Below are 22695 nucleotides of genomic sequence, written 5' to 3'. Positions count from 1 at the left end.
CTCCAATCAATATGTTTTCCTACTTTTTCTCTCCAATCAATGCTTTGGAAATTTATGTCACCCTTTTGTCTTGATTTAAGCATCGAGACATTTTACTAATTAACTAGATACTCCATTAATAAGAAAGTTCATATCGCTGCAATATGTGCTCGAAAATTTTATACTAGCTTTACTTACTTGAACGTATTGATTTGAGTTCAATCCGTAGAATGGATCCTATATATATTATCGAAACGTATGAATAAAAATGGATATAAAGTTTTGTCTTTAAAGATATTCATATCGAGATAACGTGTGTAAATGTGTAAAGCCTTGGTGATAAACGTTAGGGTGGTTTTGTGTATATATGTATAGAACAAGGGGTAATTAGCAACACAAATTACCCTCGTTTCGCAGACACAAAAACGAAAAAAAGAGTCGGGATTCGTAAAGCTGAAGTAGAGAGAGAAAGAGGAGAGAGAGTGTGTATGGGGTATCGGAAGAGCGCGATCAAAGAGAGAGAAAGAGGGCTCGTCGGAGTCTGATTCCGAGCAGCACAGATAGATAATCAGGCGGCGAAACATTAATGCGGCGGAGCAATTTCAGAAAAAATCGAAAATTTGAAACCAACAAATCAAAGCTATTGTGATTAGCTTGGGGGTTCAAACGAACAAAGACTTTGCAGATTGTGAAATCAAACACTTGAGTTTTTTGAATCTCAACTTTTGGAGAGCTATAATGAGGTGAGACTGGCCAATTGTTGTTTATTGTTAGAGTTCTTCGGAAGGTTACATCCTCTCATTCTATTGTTTTGATTCCCAATTCCGTGTGAGCATTTTGAAATTGCTGTTGGAAACTCTGCGAAGAGTTCAATATCTCGAGTAATTTTATTGCATTTCGAGTTCTTGTTTGAGAATTTGAAAGATTGATGAAATTGGGAGCTGTGTAACTTAGTGATTTGTGGGTTTGCTTGGAATTAGAGGGACGTATCTTCTATCAAAATTAAGGGTTTTCGTTTGGTTTAGAAGTCAGTATCGTTATGGAGTATGTGTCCTTTGGTTGTAATTTGAATAATTTGGGGAAATTGCCTTTTGGAGGGAGAGTTAGTTGGGAACTGTAGTTCTAATCTGATTCTTTTCTGCTTACGGAAACCAAAATTAGGTTTTTTACATGATGTGTTTTGGTTATTCATTATTGAATCGATCAAGTTTATTCTGGAAGATGGGATTCTATAGATGGAGTAAAACCCTAATTTAGTTGGTAAAATTTGGGGCTTTGAGTTTTGGTTTTGTGAAGTTGACAATCAATAGTTGTGTGTGTGTGTTTTATGGAATTTACGTGTTGAGAAATGCAACCACCACAGCATCATTCATGGATCAATCTTGGGGAAATTAAAGGTCAGTTAATCAAGAAGCTGGGGCTGGAAAGATCAAAACAGTATCTTGATTATTTGAATCTGTTTTTGAGCTTTAAGTTAAGCAAGCCTGAGTTCGACAAGCTTTGTTTAAGAACAGTTGGAAAAGATAACATCCGACTCCACAATCAGTTAATCCGTGCAGTTTTAAAGAATGCTTGTACAGGAAAAGCATCTATCCCTGATGATCCTTCAAGAACAGTTGGAAACAAGAAACCTTTAGATGGAGTTTACCATCAAAATGGAGGAGTTACAATTCCATTAGCTTTAGCCAATGGTGATATTCTGCCTCCATCCCCACGAAAGGCAAGAAGCGGGGCCCGTGAACGGAGAGTTGTGGACCGTAAAAGTGCTCTTGGGCCAAATGGGAAGACAAATTACACATCCATTTCATCATCTTTCCCACAATCGGGTGATTTTAGTGTTGTTTTGGAGAATGGGAATTCAAGTTCATCCCCTGATACTCGAAATGCAGCAGTGCATCATCATCATCAAGAACTCAAGAAACAACCAGAAAATGGTGATTTTGTTGGTGTACATCGTATAGAGCATACTGAATCACTAGTTAGAAAAGATGGGAAAGGTGTATCTGTATCTGTATCTGATAGGGCTTCATTACACGCTCCACTTGGGGTCCCGTTTTGCCCCGTGAGTGTAGGTGGGGCCCGGGCGTTACCAAGTAGTAGTAAAACCGTCAGTGTGTTGCACACTGACGGTTTGTTGGAAACCCCAACATTGAAGGAACGTATGGAGCAAATTGTAACAGCACAGGGCCTTCAACGGGTGTCAATGGATTGTGCAAATGTGATGAACATCGGATTAGATTCTTACTTGAAGGGTTTGATTAGGTCTTGTATTGAACTAAATGGAGCTAAGTCAATGCAAGAGTCAACGAAAAGCGATTTGGTCAAACACCCAGCTCAAATGAGGTCAAAACAGCTAGTAACATTGCTAGACTTTAGGGTTGCTATGGAGCTTAACCCTAAACAGCTTGGGGAAGACTGGCCTGTACTTCTTGAGAAGATATCTACACATGCTTTTGAGGAATAAAATTATTTGGGGTCAAAGTTTTCTGTGTACTATTTTAGCTTGTGGTGTCTAAATTACCTTTTGGCCCGTCTATGGCCTTTGAGTGTGAAGCTATTTAGTGATCAAGATTCCAGGGGTATTTTAGGAAAACACCACATGTGTCAGCAACCAAAACCAACCAGAAGAGAATCAAAAATTGAAAATGGAAAATCGAAAAGCGAAAAGCTGAATGTGAATGTAAGGTTGCTTTGTTGTAAGATTAGCATGTCTCACTGCATATTTTCTGCTTCTTGTGTAATTTAGTTGATGAGATAATTTAGAAAAGTTTTGCAGGAATAATCTGTGTAGCTCGTTACTTGATTGAAAAGTTGAGAATTGCATAATCTGAGGTTTCTTGTGTATGTATTTTCAACACTAGGCATTGATTGAAATATCAAATATTAACAGAACATTTTGTAGCTGTAATTTATTTGTAATGAAGTATTCTCCTCTTTAAAGTAAGTTAATTATTTCACTAATGTTTTGGAATTCTTTTCTGTGTTTATTTCTATAATGTTTCTGTTTCTGTAGATTTAAGAAATGTGTAGTTTCAAGATGATGTAACTTTTATCTTGTTTTTAGTTCCGTCATATTTTGCAATAATATACTACTCATAAAAGTAAAAGAATTCAATGCACATCATCGAAGTAATAAAGTGACATGCTATCAGTTGCTGTGGTAACATTTTTAAGGCACAACACTTAGCACAGAATACACATGAAGATTTGGAGTTGATGGAGACTCGATTTGTTCTTTGTTTTGAGGTATTTTCTGCTTCTAAGTTTTACCTGTTCTACCAGTTGTTGGTTTAACTTATATTTGCTGAAGAGTGTGTCCTTTTGCCTTTTTGCAGAACATGAATTATGCCACCTAGTTGATAAGGTCAACCAGCTGTTGACTTCATATAATCCATTTGTATATTTTCTCCTTGTTCAACCATGGTGACTTAGGGGTGAGCCATGGAGCAACTGGTTAAGGTTAGTTTTTTGTGGGGAAAATGGAAATATCCTAACCTACAAGGAAAAGGACAAAATTTCTTAACCTTTTGAAGATGTGATGCCGATTGTGGGGTGAACATATTGGTCCCATATTCTAGTAGCCATTTTCTTAGTAATCTACAACATGTGGCTTTTATCTTTTGAAGAATAATGTAAAACTTAGTTCATTCTAACTAACAATTTTGGTCATCTAGATTCTTGGCCACTCTTATGATATATTGTTAAACAATTATAACCTTTATCTAACCAAAATGCTACATGATGTTATAGTGGTATCTATGTAGTTTTAAGAGAACAATTATTTTGATCAAATTTTGTAACTTTTTGTCCGGAAATCGCCAAATGGTTCAAAGAAGGAATAAGCATGCCCTAATTGAAATTTGGAAAAAATTACTTTGCTTATAGCTTTGTTTGATAATCATATTGGGTAATACAAAAAAGTTATACCTCCTTTGATGATAAAGAAAAAAGGTTGATTTGAGACTTCTTTTACTAAAAGTAAATTATTATCTCAATGTCTAAAATATTATCTGATTAGGATAAAATAAATAAAATCTTAAGTACTTTAGGTAATGATTAATCGTAAATTTGAAAACTAACCGAAAAGACAATATTCAAGGCTTGTTTGTTTTGTGAATTTTGACGGAATCCAGAGGGGAATTGGAATGGAAAATTCCTTGGGTAAGGCGTTTGGTTGAGAATTTGGTGGATTTCATTAAATTCCTTGTTTTTTGGATTTTATATCTTAATCAAAAAGACAAAAATAACCTTCCTGGTTTAGAATAAACACATGATCGAGCTCTTCATCCTCTGCTTTATTTCATGTTTACATCTCTCATTTTTCTACTTCATGGTGATGGTGTGCATTCACACTAAAATTTCGATTGAACCCTAGTTTTATTAGCCTTTACTTTCACTTGATAGAATCATGGTTCCTGTGTCTCCAATTTAGGGAAGTACTTTTGTAAATTGTAATTGTGTTATTATTATAAAATAAAAAAGAAATTACACAAAAATTTAATAAAAGGTATTTTAGTCATTTAATTTGCATTCTATTTTTTTTGAAAGATTTTTAAAACCAAACAGAGAACAAAAAATAATTTCATTTGTCAACCATATGCATTAAAGATTTTATGTTATTGAGATTCTAATTCTTTCCAATTTAAATTCCTTGGAACCAATCACCTCCTTACTCTATTTTGAAGAATTGCATATACATTCTTTGTGTTATCCAACAAAATTTAATCCTCTATATGCATACTGATCAATTGTAATTAACAAGTTTTTTAATCACGTTTTACTAAAAAGTATTTAAGATATTTTGATATGCAGGAGAAAAGACTCGAGTAAAACATACTGACCAAAATTTTTTGTTTGGTCTCAATACAGAGACAGGTTAATATTTTTGCATTGTTTTCAATAAAAACTATATATGTATTGGTTGAAAAAAATGCATTATAAGACTTCAATGTATTTTTAATATTTAACAAAAATCCGAACTTTTATGTTTTTAATAAAATTAAGACAAAATTACATAAACGGTCCTTGTGGTTGACAGAATAGACCAACTTTAGTCTTTATGACGAATTCTTTGCATAGATGGTCCTTGTGGTTTTCAAAATGTTGCAAAGACGGTCATTTTGGCTAACGGTGTTAAATTTTCCAGTTAAATCATTTGTGAAATGACATATTTACCCTTCCTGTCATAGAGATCGTTTATGTAATTTGTTCAAGCCACATGGACCATTTATGTAATTTTGTCTATTATTTATTATCTTTATATTTTATTTATTTATTTATATTTTTTATGAATTAATTTTTTTGATGTTTTTTTCGAATATAATGTTTAATTTTTTTATTTTTATTTTTCGCTTATATTTTTTTGATTTTTTTGTTCAGATAAATTTCTTAAATTTTTTGACGCTTTATTCAAATACATGTATTAATGTGTTTTTCTATGTTTTGTTTGAATAAATTTTTTTGATGTTTTGTTCGAATACATTTTTAGTATATTTTTTTTACGTTTTATTTTTTTTAAGGGAAATTGAGTAATCTAACCATTTTTGTATTGTAATTTTTTTTAAAATAACCACTTTTAATTTTTTTTTTGAAAAATAACCACTTAACATTTTTAAAATAACCAATTAATCACATTTAACCACCGAAATCGAAGCAAAACGATTTATTTCCAAATAATCACATATAATCATACAAAAAACACTTCAAATTTATTTTGAACATATAATCATACAAACATTTGACACATATCCATAAATGTTGGAGCTTTTCACCGGTAGAAAATATTTTTTGAAGTTGGAGTAGCCTGGAACGGAGAAGTCCAAAACATAGTACAAAATGGATGTCTTTGACTGGGGGACCATAGTACTGAGCCGGATTTGACACGTTATTTAAGAAAAAAAACATTAAAATACAATAAAAAAAATGGTTAGATTACTCAATTTCCCTATAAAAAACAAAAAGTAAAAAAAAAAAACATTAAAAATGTATTCGACTAAAACGTCAAAAAATTTATTTGAATAAAACATGAAAAAAAACGTTAATAAATGTTCTCGAATAAAACGTCAAAAAATTAAGGGTTAATGTCATAAAAACCCTCAAGTTTTCAAGGTTTTGTCGGTTTTGCCCAAAGTTGAATTTTATGTCCGTTTTTACCCTAACATTTTCGAAAAAATGTTCGGTTTTACCCTTTTACCGGTGATAACAGGTTTTCCAGGTTACCTTTATATTAAATTCGCAAAAAAACTCTTAAGTTTAACATTTTTTTTTGCGTTTTTACCCTTAAGTTTATAAATTTTTTTACACTTTTACCCTAAGTATTTTTTTTCATAATATACGTATTCATGCAGAAAAATCGTATTTATATACGATTTTTTTTTTTAATTATATATATATATATATATATATGTTTGTGTGTGTGTGTGTTTTTGCAAGGTTATAAATATTTTTAGAATTATGAATACGTGTTTTATAGATATAGTTTTTAGAAGTATAAATACATATTTACACTTCTAAAAATATATGTATATACTTATATAAACATGTTTATGGTTGAACAAGTTTTTTTCTTATTGATATGTATATTTTTAAATACATAAAAATACGTATTTGTAGTTCTAAAAACATATTAATTTATTTTTTTACATCTTAAATGGTTTATCTAAGAAAAAAACCTACACACACAGATATATATATATATATATATATATATATATATATATATATATATATATATATATATATATATATATAAAGAAATAACAATAAAAAATATAAATACAATATTTAATTAAAAAAATTTCGTATATAAATATGATTTTTCTGTATGAATACGTATAATATGAAAAAAAATACATAGGGTAAAAGTGTAAAAAAAAATTATAAACTGAAGGGTAAAAACATAAAAAAACTGTAAACTTAAAGGTTTTTTGCGAAGTTAATATGATGGTAACCTGTTATCACCGGTAAAAGGGTAAAATCGAACATTTTTTGGAAAATGTTAGGGTAAAAACGGACATAAAATTCAACTTTGGACAAAACCGACAAAACCCTTAAAACTTAAGGGTTTTTATGACATTAGCCCAAAAATTAAAGGAAATTATTTGAGCAAAAACATCAACAAATATAAACGAAAAAAATATATAAAAAAAATAAACATTATATTTGAACAAAATGTCAAAAAACTTTAATTCATAAAAATACAAATAAAATAAAATAAGAAGATAATAAATAATAGACAAAGTTACATAATTGATCCTTGTGGCATGAACAAATTACATAAACAGTCCCCATACAGGAAGGACATATTTGTCATTTCACAATGAACTTAACCGGAAAAGTTAACACCGTTAGTTAAAAGGACCATCTTTACAATATTTTGAAACCACAATGACCATCTATGCAAACAATTCGTCATAAGGACTAAAACTGATCTATTTTGTCAACCACAAGGACCATTTATGTAATTTTGTTTAAAATTAATTTGTAAAATTCGTATAATATGTGATCGTCAATGCAAATGAACAAACTTTAAAGCATCACGGTCACTAAAGATAACCCCAAAAATTTATGACACCTAAAGAATAGATTTCTAGTGAATTGCTATTTGAAACAAACTTTTAAAGTCTTAAATAAAAATAATAATAATTAAAAGCTATATATCAAATAAGAAATTGATTATTAATATTTTACATTTTTTTGAAGGGCGATCATAAGAATAAGATTAATGAGATTAGTATTAGAAAAATAAAAGTCTTGAAGAAAAAATCTCAAGTCGAATTACAAGAGAAGTTTGATATAAGAAACATGATAAAATTTTATTTTATTAAACAATTCGTTTTGACTTTTGAGGCAGGTATTTTGGAATATACCTAAAGAATAGATAAAAAAAAATTAACAATTAAAAGCTAATTATCAAATAAGAAATTGATTATTTATATTTTACATGATAAAATTTTGTTTTATTAAACAATTAATTAATTTTGAGGTATGTATCTATTCTAATAATCTATTCTAATAAATGAATAGTTTTAATATCCTTTTGACAAATGTCACTTTAATATAACTCCTTATTAATATTATGTCATGTGTCATGTAGATATATATGACAACTCATTTCAAAATTCAAATTTATATTTTTTAATTATATGTTAAATTTGAAGTTATAATAACTTTAAAAATTTGATATATCTCTTAATTAATAATTTATTTAAAATAAATTATTTAAAATAATTGATCAATAATTATAAATTTTTATTATAAAAATTTGATATATCTCTTAATTAATAATTATTTTAAAATGAATCATTTAAAATAATTAATCAATAATTATAAATTTTTAATTAATTTTATAACCGTGATTCTCACATATTATAAACTAATTTTGGAATATACTGAAAACTAGTTATTTGTTCAATAGCCAGCGATGGGATCTTAAAGTTCAGAGAAATTTACAACTCCTAAAACATAATGTACATACACATACTTGCTTCTTGGCTCTGAAAATAAGAATCCTTGTTGTGTAAGAAGAAATCCCCGTTTTCGCCTTTTCGGTGGATGCCATCAGGGCAAATCGTTAAATATCATCTCCATCTCCGTTTGGAGGTGTATGCAATATATACCATAAATTTTATATTTTATTGCGATCCGTCGTGGTCGGCGGCACCATTTTCTGATTCTGGTATGTCAATTTCTCCCCATTTTTCTTCTTGTTTTTAGCTTAATTCGACCCCTTCTTAAATATATATGCGATGATTTTAACATGGAAACGTTTGTTAGATCGATATTCGTTGTGATTTGATGCAACCCCGATTTAGTTTTCGCTTCTTGTTATTAATTGATGTGATTGTGCATTGTGATTGAATATGCAAATTTTGGCACTCGATTTTATGTTTTTTTGGCTGATCCATCTGATACTCGCGGGCCATATGTGCGTATGATCGAGTATAGGATTAATGAATGTAGACTGATCTAAGATTTGTTCTTAATTTGTAATAATTGTCTTATTTGTGTCTGAGAAACGTAAATCTTTGAGATCTATATGCATTATGATAATCGACAACGGTGTTACTCTCTGAACTTGTATCGCAGTCTATATAATCTGCCTTTGGGGGTGTTTGGATGCGCGTTTTGGGTGATTTTTGCTACTTCAAGTTGTGATAACAGGTTTCTAACGATTGGGTAATGTAAGATGTTATATGACCATTTAGGGGTCAAACACTATTACTAAGAAACCATTCAATAGTAGCAGCAACAAAAATTGATTCTCAAAAAAGTGAAATCGTCTTCTTCCAAATGGAAATCGAAAGGGGTTTCAGTATTCGAAAAGGGGGAAAGAAGAATATGTCAGAATTTTGTGATTTTGGTTATTTTCTCCTACTTCCTTAAATAATCAGAATTTATCCAACACTCAACTCCTTTACAACTTCAAGCAGTCTAATAAATACTATTTTCTTGCCACCTGTTTTATTATGTCTGAGTATTAACATCACTAATCACTTTTAAAGGCACATCCAAACACCCACTTGTTTCATCAAATCTGTTTGGTTTGTCTTGACATAGACCCTTTCGTTATTATTTTGTATTAGTATTATCCATCTATGGTGTAGGTTCAATATCATAGTGGTTGTTTAAAAGGTTCTTTAGGTGGCTTTATTGCTTGCATATTGATATCAATCAGGTTAAAAAGAAAACACTCATCATATACATACAGCATACCCGACTAAGGGTTTGCTTCTTTTTTTTTCCCATCAACTCATTAAGTGCTGAATTGATAAAAAGATGCCTGTCTTGAGTAAGTGTTGAGTTGTTGTATGCATAAAGAGCGTGTATCTTTTTTGAACGGAATGATTTGTTTGAATGTGAGAGTAAATGACCATCTTACCCTTTGTGAATAAAGTGGCTGCAGATTATGTGCCGTTGAATTGTGGGTTCCATAAATAAAATCGATGGCTCTAGACGGTGTAATTACTTCACCTCACAGGAGGACTCAAACTGCATTTTCTTCAAATTCATCCAGAAAAAACTACACAAGTGGAAACGAATTGGGCAGCTTCTCAACAGTGGTCAGGCGACACCGGTTCCTATTAACTGCCCTTGCACTCCTTGCTTTCCTATGCACCATTTATCTATACTTTGCCATTACTTTAGGGGCTGCTGATGTCTGTATGGGTTTGACTGGATCACAAAAGGCATTGTGTCAGGTTCAACTTGCAAAAGACTCCATAGCTAAAGGAAAACTCAAGTTTATGTAGTGAGAGGTTTATGTGTTATTTATTATGTGTCTTTATTAGTATTCAGAAAGAAAAGGGAAAGGAGAAACTATTGGTTTTTTGGTGATTTGCAGCTGAAAACTGTGAAGAAACTAGATTGTGTTCGTAGTACTAAATTAGTGTTGCTTTTTTACTGTATTGAAATTAATAGTTACTGTATAAAATTGGATCGATAATTGTTTATCTGGTGTTTTAATATATATGTAATTTAGGGAAAAGGTTGTTGAAAATACACGTTTCTTCTAAGATGATGTATGTGTGAACTGTGAACACTGAATACTTGTATGTTTTTTCACCTAAAAGGCCTTGTGTATGAAACATGATTTTTTTTTTCAATTCCCTGTAATGCTGTAATGCTTTTATTCAATTCTCTATTCGATTAGTGCCTACCAAGCACAACTAGATACGAACATTAACGATTCTCTGAATTCAATTTGAAATCAGTAATATATATTTTAATTCAATAATTTTATTTTGAATTATTTTAGAGGTATAATGTGTTAAATAAGGTTTGGTTTGGATGTTGTGTAACTTTCCATACAATATATTAATTAATTCACTATGTTTGCAAGAATTCAGGTTTAACAAATACGTTATACTGTATAGAGCTAGGTTCATTTGTTTAAAGTATGTATTGTGTTATTGTATGCATAAATGTGGGCCAATCAAAATTTAAAATAAAAATAAATAATTAAATAAATAAATAAGGATAAATAGGTAATTTTATAATTAGATTCCACAAATAATAGCCTATAATTATGGTAACCATTCACTTAGTTGCCTAGGTTTTTTCCATCCCTTTTTTAAACCAATATGACGATTTAAAGGGGTGTTTTGGCCCTTGTCCCTCCAGCCGCCATTACCCATTTATTCCTCCGATCACGGCGCCGCTACCCCCTTTCGTCAACTCGTAACCGCCTTGTGTCCATACTGACGTCGGATAGATGAACTCACGGGTGCTGCTACCGCTAGTAAGGTCGTGAACAGCCGGAGAACCCCCCCCCCCCCCCCCCCCACCACCACCACCACCACCAAGGTCAGACACGCCAAGCTCGGACAGCGCCGGATCCAAAAATTTGAGTTCAAATCTGCGCTTCAATAACAATTAAATCAGGAAAAAAGAGGTCCTTGATGGATTTGGTTCATCGTCGGTGAACATGACGTTGGAGAAGTTGTTCGTTCAAATCTTCGATCGCAAAGACTGTATCATCGAACAATCCCAGCGGCAAACGCAGCGTACTACGAGCAAATTGCTTCTAGGCTTCTTATCGATGAAATTACACCTCCTCCAGGCCTTCTGAAGCCGAGATTTAACTGTAGTTCTTCGAATCCCATGGTAGGCATTAAATTATCGTTTTAAGTAGGCATATTCTGTTAAATTTCAGATTAAACCAGGTGATTGTATTAGTTTTCAAGGTAGAAACTTAGGTTATACATGCATGCTTCCCCTTTTTATCTGCACACTGTGTTTAGCCTTCATCCCGTTGTTTTGTCATTGAAATTCATAGGAGGCCGTAATGAACTAATGATAATGATATGCTTACTTCTATTTATGTAGTTTGAAGTTTTAAAATCACCGATTTTGAATTGTTTGTTAATGGGCATGCGAGATTGGTATTCAATTTGGAAAAAAAGAAGAGATCGTCTCCAAGCTCTTACTTGAACATCCATATCCATGGGATTCTCTTCGCTATTCAACTGATGGCTCTTTTTTGTATGACATACCAGTTGTTTCCAATCCAGGGGTAATGGAAACCCATGCTCCTAACAAGACTAGATGGCCGGAAGTGCTGGTCGTATAAGCTAGAAGAGCGGTTCCAAACATATGTTTTTTTACACGCCTCTGATCGGTTACTTGATTTCTATCAGGTAACTTAATTTTGAATTTATATTTTGCTCAAACCAGATCCTGGAAATAATGAAATCATGTGATTGTGTTACATGAACTTGATTTATGCTGTTGTTGAGCAACAATTGGTGCGTTTTCTATTTCTTATTCTGTTGGCATTTGTTCACGAATTGTATGAAATCACGAATCCAATTCTGTTGGAATGGAATCATGAATTCTAATTCTGTTGGAATGGAATCACGAATCCATTTCTCTTTAATGGGTTTTGTGTGACTTTATTTTGGTTTGCTTCTTTATGCTTGAATTTTATCTTATATTGTTGGGTTATAATGATCAAGTGTTGAATACCATTATTTTTGTAGGTACGAAACGAGAGATATCAAAGCAAAACATGGTACATATGAAACTTACAACATTCTACTGGAATAGAATCTTGAATTCTGATTCTGTGAGAATAAAATCTTGAAGATGAACATTGTATGGGATGAAGATGAACAATGACCACCAATCTTCCAAAAAGAATAGATTATTCTACCAGAATAATATACAATATAATGAAAAAAAATATATGTAATAGTATATTCTGGTAGAATGATTCATATATTGTGTTTTTTGTGTTATTAATCAGTGTAACATTCGCATAGAATAGTATATAATTTTTTTTTCTTTTCTAAGAATGTAATGAAATTTTTTTAACTTGTATCCAAAATTTTGTTATTGTTAAAGAAGTTCATTAAATCAAAATATATATTATGTCAGAATGTGTAATTCTTGTATGGTTCAATCATATTTGTTATTTTTTAATATATTGATAAACATATTCTGTCAAAATTTTTGAATTAGGAGAATTATCATCCATACAATCAGATTTTTAAAATTAATAGAATCTATTTTCCTTAAAATATGTAACCTAATCAATATAACTATAACCACCCCCAAAAAATCAATTTTGACAAAAGCTTCGTCTTTAACTTAAGTGCGTTTAGCCAATTTCAGAAATACGTTATACTGAAGTGTTCAGAACAGATTTACTGCTGTGAGTCTCTGACAATTCGATTGCCGATGAACGAACGGACAAAGGAATTCGGAATTTGATGCGGAGACCTGTAAATTGGTATCATGAGTTGAGACGCTTGTGGAATCGAGCAGTGTAAGAAGTCTTGTTGTGCGTCATGATTGTATGAAAGATATGCACAGATTCTGAAAGCGCATTCGAGGACTATTCAAACTCCTTTTGATTGTTGGCGATCCTCGTTTTTCCCATTTTCCAGTTCAAGGAAGCGACATTGGTTCATTTTTGCCGGTAAAATCTACTCATTACCAAAATCATTTATATTTTCCGTATACACAACACCAATTTCTGTTTGATATTCAATTCCTGTGAAGAATTACAATGCAGCGCCATTTTAAACAGTTCCTATTTGAATTCCCGAACAACAATTATTCTCGATTTGGTTCAGTAACGAAAACCAAAAAATCTAACCGACCTCCGTGCTTCAAAAACTTGTAAACTGAAGAGATTTAGTTCGATTCAGCTGTACGATATCAGATGCGATAGTCAATTCGTGATCTTACCACAGCTGAAACGATTTTTCTTATATTTCAGGGCGTTAAGATTATTTACTCCTTCCGAATAATACAATGCTTGAGATGACATCATGTATTCGTTCACATAGACTAACAACCTTTGTCTTTCAACTGTTTGTGAAAATGCTTGAATGAGAATAGATCCAAAAACTCAATTTCAACCCAGAGATTCCTGACTGAGTCACATATATATATTCTCTACTGGACTATTTATCATTTTATGCTTCTATTTAATAACCATATAAACTTGACCTATAACTGTTCAAGAAAATAATTTTAATTCTGAGCTTTCACTTGCACTCGGGCTTTCATTCTGGGTGTTGGTGCCTAGAAAAGATCTGATTCTTTCATCTAACCTTTACAGAAATGGCTTCCTATCCCCAAATATTCTACTTAGTACTTGTTCATTTTTACTCAGGTTCAAACACTTTCCACTACACTCCAATTGACAGGGAATGATGCAGACTGATTGTTTCTCCAATTTATGTCTTGTTCTCTTGCATAGTGCCAACGAATCATAAGCTCCCGAACCAAGAAATTCCAGGTGGGCCCTCTCATTGTACTTCACTACATATGCAACAGTTCTGAAGATTCCCTTTTCCTGTGGCAAATGTAATTAATTAATCTATCACAGTATCAAGTAAAACAATTCATAAGATCGTTTCCATGGTTAACTTCTGAACTCAAATATAGTATATACATTTAACTTGGTTGTATTTTGTGGTAAACATAGAACATATTAAATATACCCCTCCTTGGAGTCAGAAGATTCGTATTATCTAAACAAAACACTCAAAAACCATAAAATTGCAACAATATATTCTTTGAATGATATAATATTCACAACAATCACGAATCATGAATCATGTCCCTTTTGAGTTTTCAATCCGAACTGCACTTTTCTTTAGCAAATCCAAGCGTAGACACCTTCGTATTGTACACAACCCTTGTATTTTTCTGCTGATAATTCCCAATAATACCAATTTCATCTTCATCCGAAAGCCCCGCAATAGCTAAACACACTTGAGTCGCATCAGCCTTTACAAAATATAAAACCCCAGTTACATCCACCTCAAGCTCAGCTTCCTTCCCAAAATGCAATTTAATTGTGGGTATGTCCACTTCTTCATAGCCAGATAAGTCAAAACAAGTATCCAAGATTGAAAAGGCTGGAGCTTTAGGAAAACCCGAAAATTGTTTTAAGAATTCGGACTTAACAACGTTGTAAACAGAAGGAAATAGCCGTGTGATTACCGTTCCCGAGTCGATTAGAATATCCCGTTTACCGAAACTCGGATCTTGTAACAATACCCCCCCGATGCTAACTCCGGTTAGGTTAAGAAAGTAAAAGGTGGACATCATTGGGTTGGATATGAGGTTAGTATACGAAATAGGACTCGAGTTTTTGTAAACCGAAGTCTCACCTCCTAAAATCAATGAACCGGGACCCGAATCCGTCACCGAAGGTAAACAATACGAGAAAATCCCTCCAAAAACATCGTAAGATTGAGAAATTACAGAAAGAGCACTTCTTCCGAGCCCCATAAGTCCGGAAACTCCCCCGAACAAGCCGTCATTAACCCGTCCACAACCGAACACGAAACCTTTGACTGGTGTCGTACCAAGTACGAGGTTGTCAGTAGCTAAATCGCCACGTGTATACGATCCATCTCCATAGCTAAGATAGTAGTTACACGATGACGAGTTAACCCCACAGACGCCTGAACTACCGGTGGCGTCTTCGAGATTTTCACAAGTTGTTGACTTGCATAAGACCGATTTATATGATAAAGATTCCGAGGGGTTGAAAAGTGGTTCTTGTTGATTGTAACATGAACCGCAAGGTTGACATTGGACCCATGTTAGGTCACTCCCGGTATCCACGATTACGGTTAGGTTTCTGCCACCTAATCCAACGGTCACGATGTAGTTTAGGGTCTCGAGTTTGGCTCCAGAAGTGAGTGGGATTTCAGCTTGTGAAAGTTGTTGATTGAAACTGTTGGAAAGCGCGGTTTTGATTCGTGATTGGAGGGAATTGACTCGGATTTGATCGGAAAGTATGTGTTTTTGGAGGATTTGGTTCCAATCTGATATGGGTTTAGAACAGAAATCCCTATGATGCAGTTCTAATATAGTTGCACTCTTTTCTGTTCCTGAAAAAACAATATTATCACGTCTTAAAGCAACTACAATACAATGCATAGTTCAATGAAATTGTCGAATAAGGTATTAATATTCAATTGATTAGATTCTAACCATAATGAAATGACTCGTTGGTGTTCAAATGAATATGGAGTTCGATAAATATTGAATTGTTCAATGGGAAAATTGAAACTTTTTTAATATAAAATTATTAACAAATACATACTTTTTTAAAAAGTATGTTTTATTGAATTTATTTTATAGAATTCATTCATTGTAGAAAACATGGCATACTAATTCGTACAATAGATTTAATAAAATTACTTTATGAATGCAGTCTGTTACAAAAAAACGTTTTAGTTGCTCTACTTATTTGGCAAAATAGCAGGTCTCTTTGCAAAATATCAATAACTTCGTAAATAAAAAATTAAGAAAATTTTCATATTTTTCCTAATACTTCATATTTATATAAAATATAATAATTTTGCAAAATATAAAAAGTTTTGCCAAATTATATATTTTTTGCAATATATAAAAAGTTTTGCCAAATTATATATTTTTTGCAAAATATCAATAACTTCACAAAACAATAGGTTTTCCGGAAATAATTTCATAAAGTTTATTTTACAAAAGGTACATTTTGCAAAAATATTATATTTTATAAAAGTATCAATAATTTCACAAAGCAATAGGTTATTTTGTTGTATTCTCAAAAGATAATTTTACAAGATTCATTCTACCAGTATATTTAATTATGTTGTGATAACTTCCTAAAAGAGAGATAATTTGGCTCCTATTTTGGTAATTTTTACTGAGGAACCCAAACAGGAATGGATGGATTATAAGGAGTCTATCTAACTTGTATGTCACGCATAGAAAACTGTACTCTGATCTGGAATTTGGAATTTAACCTCTGGAAAAAGTGATATTTTTGCATATTGGGGATGACATATTCAGGAAAAAAATAGTATAAAGCAAAAAAGACAGGTGATTTATATTTTATAGTACTAACGTGATCTTTGATGGAAGCAATTGAGTGTGTCAGTTTGTTGCCGTGTCCACCTGAATTTCTTCAAATCAAAAACTTGCTTATCGCCATAGCCATGAACAACACCGGTGGTGGCAATAGTTGCGTAGGTGGTCGGAGGTGCATATAAAATGAATGAAAAGAGAAAGAAAAGGAGGAGGAGAGACATGGATTCTAGAGAGGGAGAAGGGGGAGGGGTTTGAGAATCTTTGAAGAGTTGGAGGCTGGCGTGAGAACAAAAGGGAAAGGGCTGGCTAATGAGTTAAAGGACCCCACTCTGGTTGCATGAGAAATTATTGAGCATTCACATGCATATCTACATTTACTTATTGGAAAGAAAGAAAGAAAAAGGAAATAAATGTTTAAAATTGGTTGGATTAGTTTTATTTGATAGGTAGGGCTAGATTGGCTTGTGATTCTTCAACCATTTTTTATTGGTTTGTTTTTTTATGGCCGAGCTTCCATTGAAAATGACCCCCCTTCATCACGGAGTCAAATTGCATTGCCCATTGCTTTTCCATTGCACCCTTATATAAATGTTTTAAAAATCGGTTCAAACCAACCAATCGGAAATGGGGATGAAAACGGTTCGACAACAATAGGTTTTATGTAAATTTCTAGACCGGATCGAACCGGATTTGACTAGTTGGATTTCACTTGGCCTATTAGGAAAAAAAAACACTCATTTTCAAAATAAATTAAACTGTTTGATCGATTAGGTCATCCGAAGTGTATACAATAAGACCGATGCACATTAAAATACAATGCTCTATATGATATTTAATATATTAAAGATATGCTTGTTGATCGTGTAAGAATAAATGAGCTAGCATCAATATATGTCACAAAAATGAAATAAATATACACTCTTTTGCAATGGCATATATAATTTGTTGCTTAACATATTAAGTAGTAGTTAGTGAACAAATACTAAATTAGTTAAACAAAATAAAAATAGATAAAAAAAACATTGAGGGCAAGAGCCGGACCCGGAAAAAGAGCGAGACTGATGTACCTCCGCGTTTCCTGCTAGATTAGTCATAGTTTGTAATCATCTCGGTCAATTATCGAAACATTTATATGAATGAATAAGAAAAGATTATTCATGTATTTCTGTGCTTATGTGTTTTATACTAGGGGTGTGCGCGGTGCGGTTTGGTGCGGTTTAGAGCCAAAACTACAAACCGCACCGCGCATGCGGTTTGAGTTATTTAGAAACCGCAAACCGCACCGCGAACGTTTAAAACCGCATTCTGCGGTGCGGTTTGGTGCGGGCGGTTTATGCGGTTTACATGCGGTTTGAGTAATTATTTACTTTAAATTTAATGACAATACTATCATTGTCGTCACTAACGGCTCACTAAGTGGTCATTAAAAAATTTGGTGGTCATAGAATTGTGGTCATTAACTACTTATGAATATACATAAGTTAAGAAAACATAGTGACCATAAAATAATGGTCACTGAATGTTAGTTGAAAATAAAATTAAGATAAAAAATATGGTCACTCCATTAAATTTTGCATTAAATTTTGGATTAATTAAGATTACATTTCAAAAACTTAAGATAATGCCATTAATTTAGGACCTATCAAATTATTTTCGAATATATATATATATATATATATATATATATATATATATATATATATATATATATATATATATATATATATATATATATATAATCATTAATTAATTTTATCAATGCGGTGCGGTTTAAACCGCAATTTTGTAATCGTAAACCGCACCGCATAATGCGGTTTAACAAAAATACAAACCGCAAACCGCACCGCAAGTGTTTTAAACCGCGTTATGCAGTGCGGTTTGGTGCGGTGCGGGCGGTTTATGCGGTTTGTGCGGTTTATTGCACACCCCTATTTTATACGATACTTTATGCAAATTTTATAAGTATTTAATAATATAATAAATAAGATTAAAATACGCGTCGAAGATAAAAGATTATTTATGACAAATAATCTTAACCTAGTTGTATTATATGTAATGAGGATTTCGGGGATATAAAGATCGTTCGAATCCGACTTCGTATGAAGAAGTTATGCTCTTCGAAGTTTCGTGATTAAACCGACACGACTCTGCGTATCATAAAAAGTAAAATTTTGATTAAACACCTTTTAGCCTAAGTGATCTAAACGAAAGCCATAATAGTCGTTAAACCGAGAGCGTGCATATAGAGAACGTCCAAATCTAACTTCGTATAAGGAAGTTATGATTTTTCTAAGTTTCAGCGCGGCAATGTGGAACACTAATATCGAAATTTAGAAAATCTGATTGTTAGGAAACACAATCTAAATGAGAATTGAAGATCTCGTACATACATATATGTCGATATAAAGAGAGTCGAGAACGGATATCGTATGAGAGGGTTATAAAATTTACACGGACTTTAATAGTCTAAGAACCTGTAAAAATATAACATTAAAAATAATATCAAAATTAGTCGACAAAGTCTAAATGAAAGTTGTAGATCTCGTCGATAGCTACACGTGGATATAAAACCTATCGAAAACGGAACTCATATGCGCAAGTTATGGGTTTTAAGAAATCAAGAAAATTTGTGCGCAACGGCGCGCACCGACCAAATGCACGGCGCACACTGACACACCACCCGAATTGCGACACAGTGCGCGACGTGCACTCATTTTTTGCCTATAAATTGACGCGATTTTCAGCTTAATCCTTACCCCTCACTTAAATTCTCTTTGAATCTCTTCGAGCTTTTTAGCCCTTTTACCCTCTAGTTCTTGACTACTTAGCGAACCCCTACGGTGTCAGATATCCGAAGAATAGAAGCTCTCGGGTCAGATTTCTGCCTGTATATTTCCCGGTTTTCGTTAGATTACTCTGTAAGTCAAGCTACGCTTATTTATTTTAAGTATAACGTTTAATTATAGTCATAGTTATTATTATGAACCTATAATTAAGTATTGGTGATTCCAAGTCATTATACTGATTGATATACTTACGGGAGTGATGTCTATGATGGATTTAGTGAGATGTATAAAGTGAGATTTCTAAACAGTATACTCTGTATACCAAACGGACCCTACCTCCAATATGATCCTACCTGGTTATTCCTTACTTGATAGATCTTGATGTAGACATTGAGATTATTGAGGAATCTAGACTATCATTAAATAGTCGTCATGATTATGAAACTAGACTAAGACTTAGTACCTTATATGTTTAAGTCTTTGAGAAGTGTTAAGGCGAAGCGCTGTCCTAACCTCGAGTCACCTATTTTCTTAGGTGAGTGAGTAGTTACTTTCAAGAACATAATTTGGTAAAAGTATCTATTAAATGTTATATATTTTATTTATACTATGTGCTACTTGTATACCTATAATAGTACTGCATACTTGGAACTATACTGGACATAATTTGCCTTTAGTATAAGTATGGATTAGTTATAATAGGACTTGTATAAGGTGTTTAGTTCCCAATAAATTGGATATTGACTAGGTTTCATTCTGGGGTAGAGTGTGAGATCAGAGCGGAGTGTCGTATTCCACCTCTTTCTTAGATGACCATAAATGATGGGTCCGGATCAGACAACTGACAAGTATGTCTGGGTCATTGACCATAGTAGATGACAACACTTGCATATTCTAGGCGGTCCAGTGAATTACCTTGCTAGTGTGGACTTATAACCCTCAGACATAGATAAATCATTTATCAATAACTCTGAACATTGGTTGCCTTTATATGGATCACACTGGCCATGGGCTCCCTTAGCTGTGTAGTCAACCAAAACCTCAAACGGTTTATTAGACATGGTGATTCCTCCAGATAGTCGTTGACTTAGGATTCGTGAGAATCAGTTGGGCTAGGTAGAATGTCTTTAAGGATATTTATGTCAGATTTTATATACCTATATTATTTGTCAATGATTGTTTTTGCAGAAATGATATTATGATTTATTATCATTAAATTATTATGGGCTTGAAAACCCTATGCTTCTCACCAGGTTTCTCAAACCTGACCCACTCATTTTATGTGCATCACATGTAGTGGATGTAAGGCTAATGAAGCTTAGTTAGGTTGCCGAGTGAAATAAGAGATGTGTATGTTATAGTATTTCAGGACCTTTTATATATTTATGTTGTAATGTATGTTTCGATATGAACGATGACATCCTCAGAATTTAATATAACAAAATAACTTTTGTTATCTCAATATGTTTTAATTAACTGGGAATTTCCGTCTCTCAATTAAATAAAACGTAAATAAAAGGTTTTAATCGGTTCTGAAAAATGGGAGATGTCACAACTGAATCAGTCTAAAACGAGAACGATCCCAAAAGAAAACCAAACTGTTCCGAGACCGACCCAAGACCGGTAGCCAAAGTTTATAAACATAACATTTTTGTGTTAGTTACACAATTTTTAATCAAACATTATCTAACTTCTTTCCTTTTTTCTTTTATTAAATTTAAGTGTAGCATTTTTAATAAATCTCAATCTATCATTTTGGTGTCAATCACATATGTTAACGGAAAAAATCAAAATCGAAACTAAAAATCTGGAAAATACCAAAATCAAATTGAAAAACCCTGGAAACGAACCAAAAAATGCGCACAAAAGACCGCGAGACCGGTCCCAAAAAAAACGGTCTGAAAAAAAACCTGACCATTTCGAAACCAACCTCAAAAAAACCGAATTGTTTTGAGACCAACCCGAGACTAATATGGGATTACCAATATAATGCTATGTAGACAGGGCATGGAATATGAATTGGTTTATGGAAAAACCCAAAAGATGCATTTTGGGATGAAGATGAAGTGAAGGTACAAATGTGTAGTGGTTTTTGGGATGAAGATGAAGTAAAGGTACAAATGTGTGGTGGTTTTTGTGATCAGATGAAGTGAAGGTACAAATTTGTAGTGGTTTTCGGTGGACAAACAAAAAAGGTGCACATGTTGGGTTCACGAGTCGGTCCTAAGGAAAAAACAATCATTTCCAATTTTCAATTTTAAAGTACCATACTTCCAAATTCCAATTTTCAATTTTCAAAGATAAAAATCATTTTATATTTATTCATGTATTTCTGATAATTTATTGGGTAATAAAATTCATGTATGTGATTTCGATTTAGAATCTACCATGCCTTATTTTGTATATTGGAGTTAGCATGGGAGTGAAATGATTGGTTTTAGTGGGTGTTTTTGATGTGTTGTAAAACAGATTTTGTTTTTATTTTCTAGTTTTTATTTTTATAGTCAAAATAATAAAATGATTATATATTCCGGTTAAAATTGGAGTAGTAACTTTGAACTGTACATTTAGAGTTTATAAAATAGGCGAATTAGAGAATACGATCAAAAAAGTAATTTTTATTTCATTTATAGGCGTGTTTGGTAGCGGGTTTTGGGAGCTTATAACTTTTAGATCTTAACAAAAAGTTTGATTTGAACAAAAAATTCAGATTGGAAGTATGAAATTTTACCTTTTAGTTTTAAAAAACATTTCAAATCAAAAAAACTTATTCACTTAGTGATAAAGAGAGTTATTGAATCTTTTTAATCAATCTTCATAATTGTCTTTTTATTTATTATGTTTCATATATTTAGCTTTTAAACAAGTGTTATTTTATGTAATTTTATATATTTCAAAAGGTTTCAGTTATTTTTATCAAACAGTCATATAATAAATAAAAGTTACAGCTTTTAACTACCTATTATATGCAAGTTTGTTATCATTTAAATATATTCTTTACAAAAATCGTAAGTTCATTTAGATATTATTTTTATCCTTTTTGAACGGTATTTGGTTGTACATTACAAAGGTATCGAAGAATTATACCGAGTAGTAGTAGGATACCATG

The 22695-nt window shown here is 32.3% G+C and overlaps 3 protein-coding genes and 1 long non-coding RNA gene across 5 annotated transcripts; 3 read left to right on the top strand and 1 right to left on the bottom strand.

Moving 5' to 3' along the window:
* The first annotated feature begins 1327 nt into the window (after positions 1-1327).
* Positions 1328-2443, top strand: LOC145111103 (uncharacterized). The gene has a single exon (XM_079047401.1). The coding sequence runs from the start codon at positions 1328-1330 to the stop codon at positions 2441-2443; it is 1116 nt and encodes a 371-aa protein (XP_078903527.1).
* Positions 2444-8501: 6058 nt separating this feature from the next.
* Positions 8502-10477, top strand: LOC145117372 (uncharacterized). 2 transcript variants are annotated; one of them, XM_079053669.1, is made up of 2 exons: positions 8502-8656; positions 9875-10477. In XM_079053669.1, exon 2 carries the CDS (start codon positions 9924-9926, stop codon positions 10227-10229), a length of 306 nt encoding a protein of 101 aa, XP_078909795.1. In that variant the 5' UTR covers positions 8502-8656; positions 9875-9923; the 3' UTR covers positions 10230-10477. The 2 variants fall into 2 exon arrangements, with proteins under 2 accessions (XP_078909795.1, XP_078909796.1); XM_079053670.1 differs by having other exon boundaries at positions 8517-8656; positions 9884-10477.
* A 2581-nt stretch (positions 10478-13058) lies between these two features.
* LOC145114913 (uncharacterized) lies at positions 13059-14357 on the top strand. Its single transcript, XR_013711332.1, has 2 exons — positions 13059-13399; positions 14102-14357. It is a non-coding gene; the product is annotated as an uncharacterized LOC145114913 (long non-coding RNA).
* Positions 14351-17152, bottom strand: LOC145114912 (Eukaryotic aspartyl protease family protein). Its single transcript, XM_079051033.1, has 2 exons — positions 16838-17152; positions 14351-15836 (listed from the first exon to the last, which is right to left on the bottom strand). Exons 1-2 carry the CDS (start codon positions 17019-17021, stop codon positions 14566-14568), a joined length of 1455 nt encoding a protein of 484 aa, XP_078907159.1. The 5' UTR covers positions 17022-17152; the 3' UTR covers positions 14351-14565.
* Positions 17153-22695: the final 5543 nt, after the last annotated feature.

This window comes from Lactuca virosa, chromosome 5 (assembly GCF_052849685.1).
Source record: "Lactuca virosa cultivar CGN04683 chromosome 5, Lactuca_virosa_CGN04683_v6, whole genome shotgun sequence".
NCBI classification, from domain to species: domain Eukaryota; kingdom Viridiplantae; phylum Streptophyta; class Magnoliopsida; order Asterales; family Asteraceae; genus Lactuca; species Lactuca virosa.
This window is presented reverse-complemented; position numbering and strand designations above follow the sequence as displayed.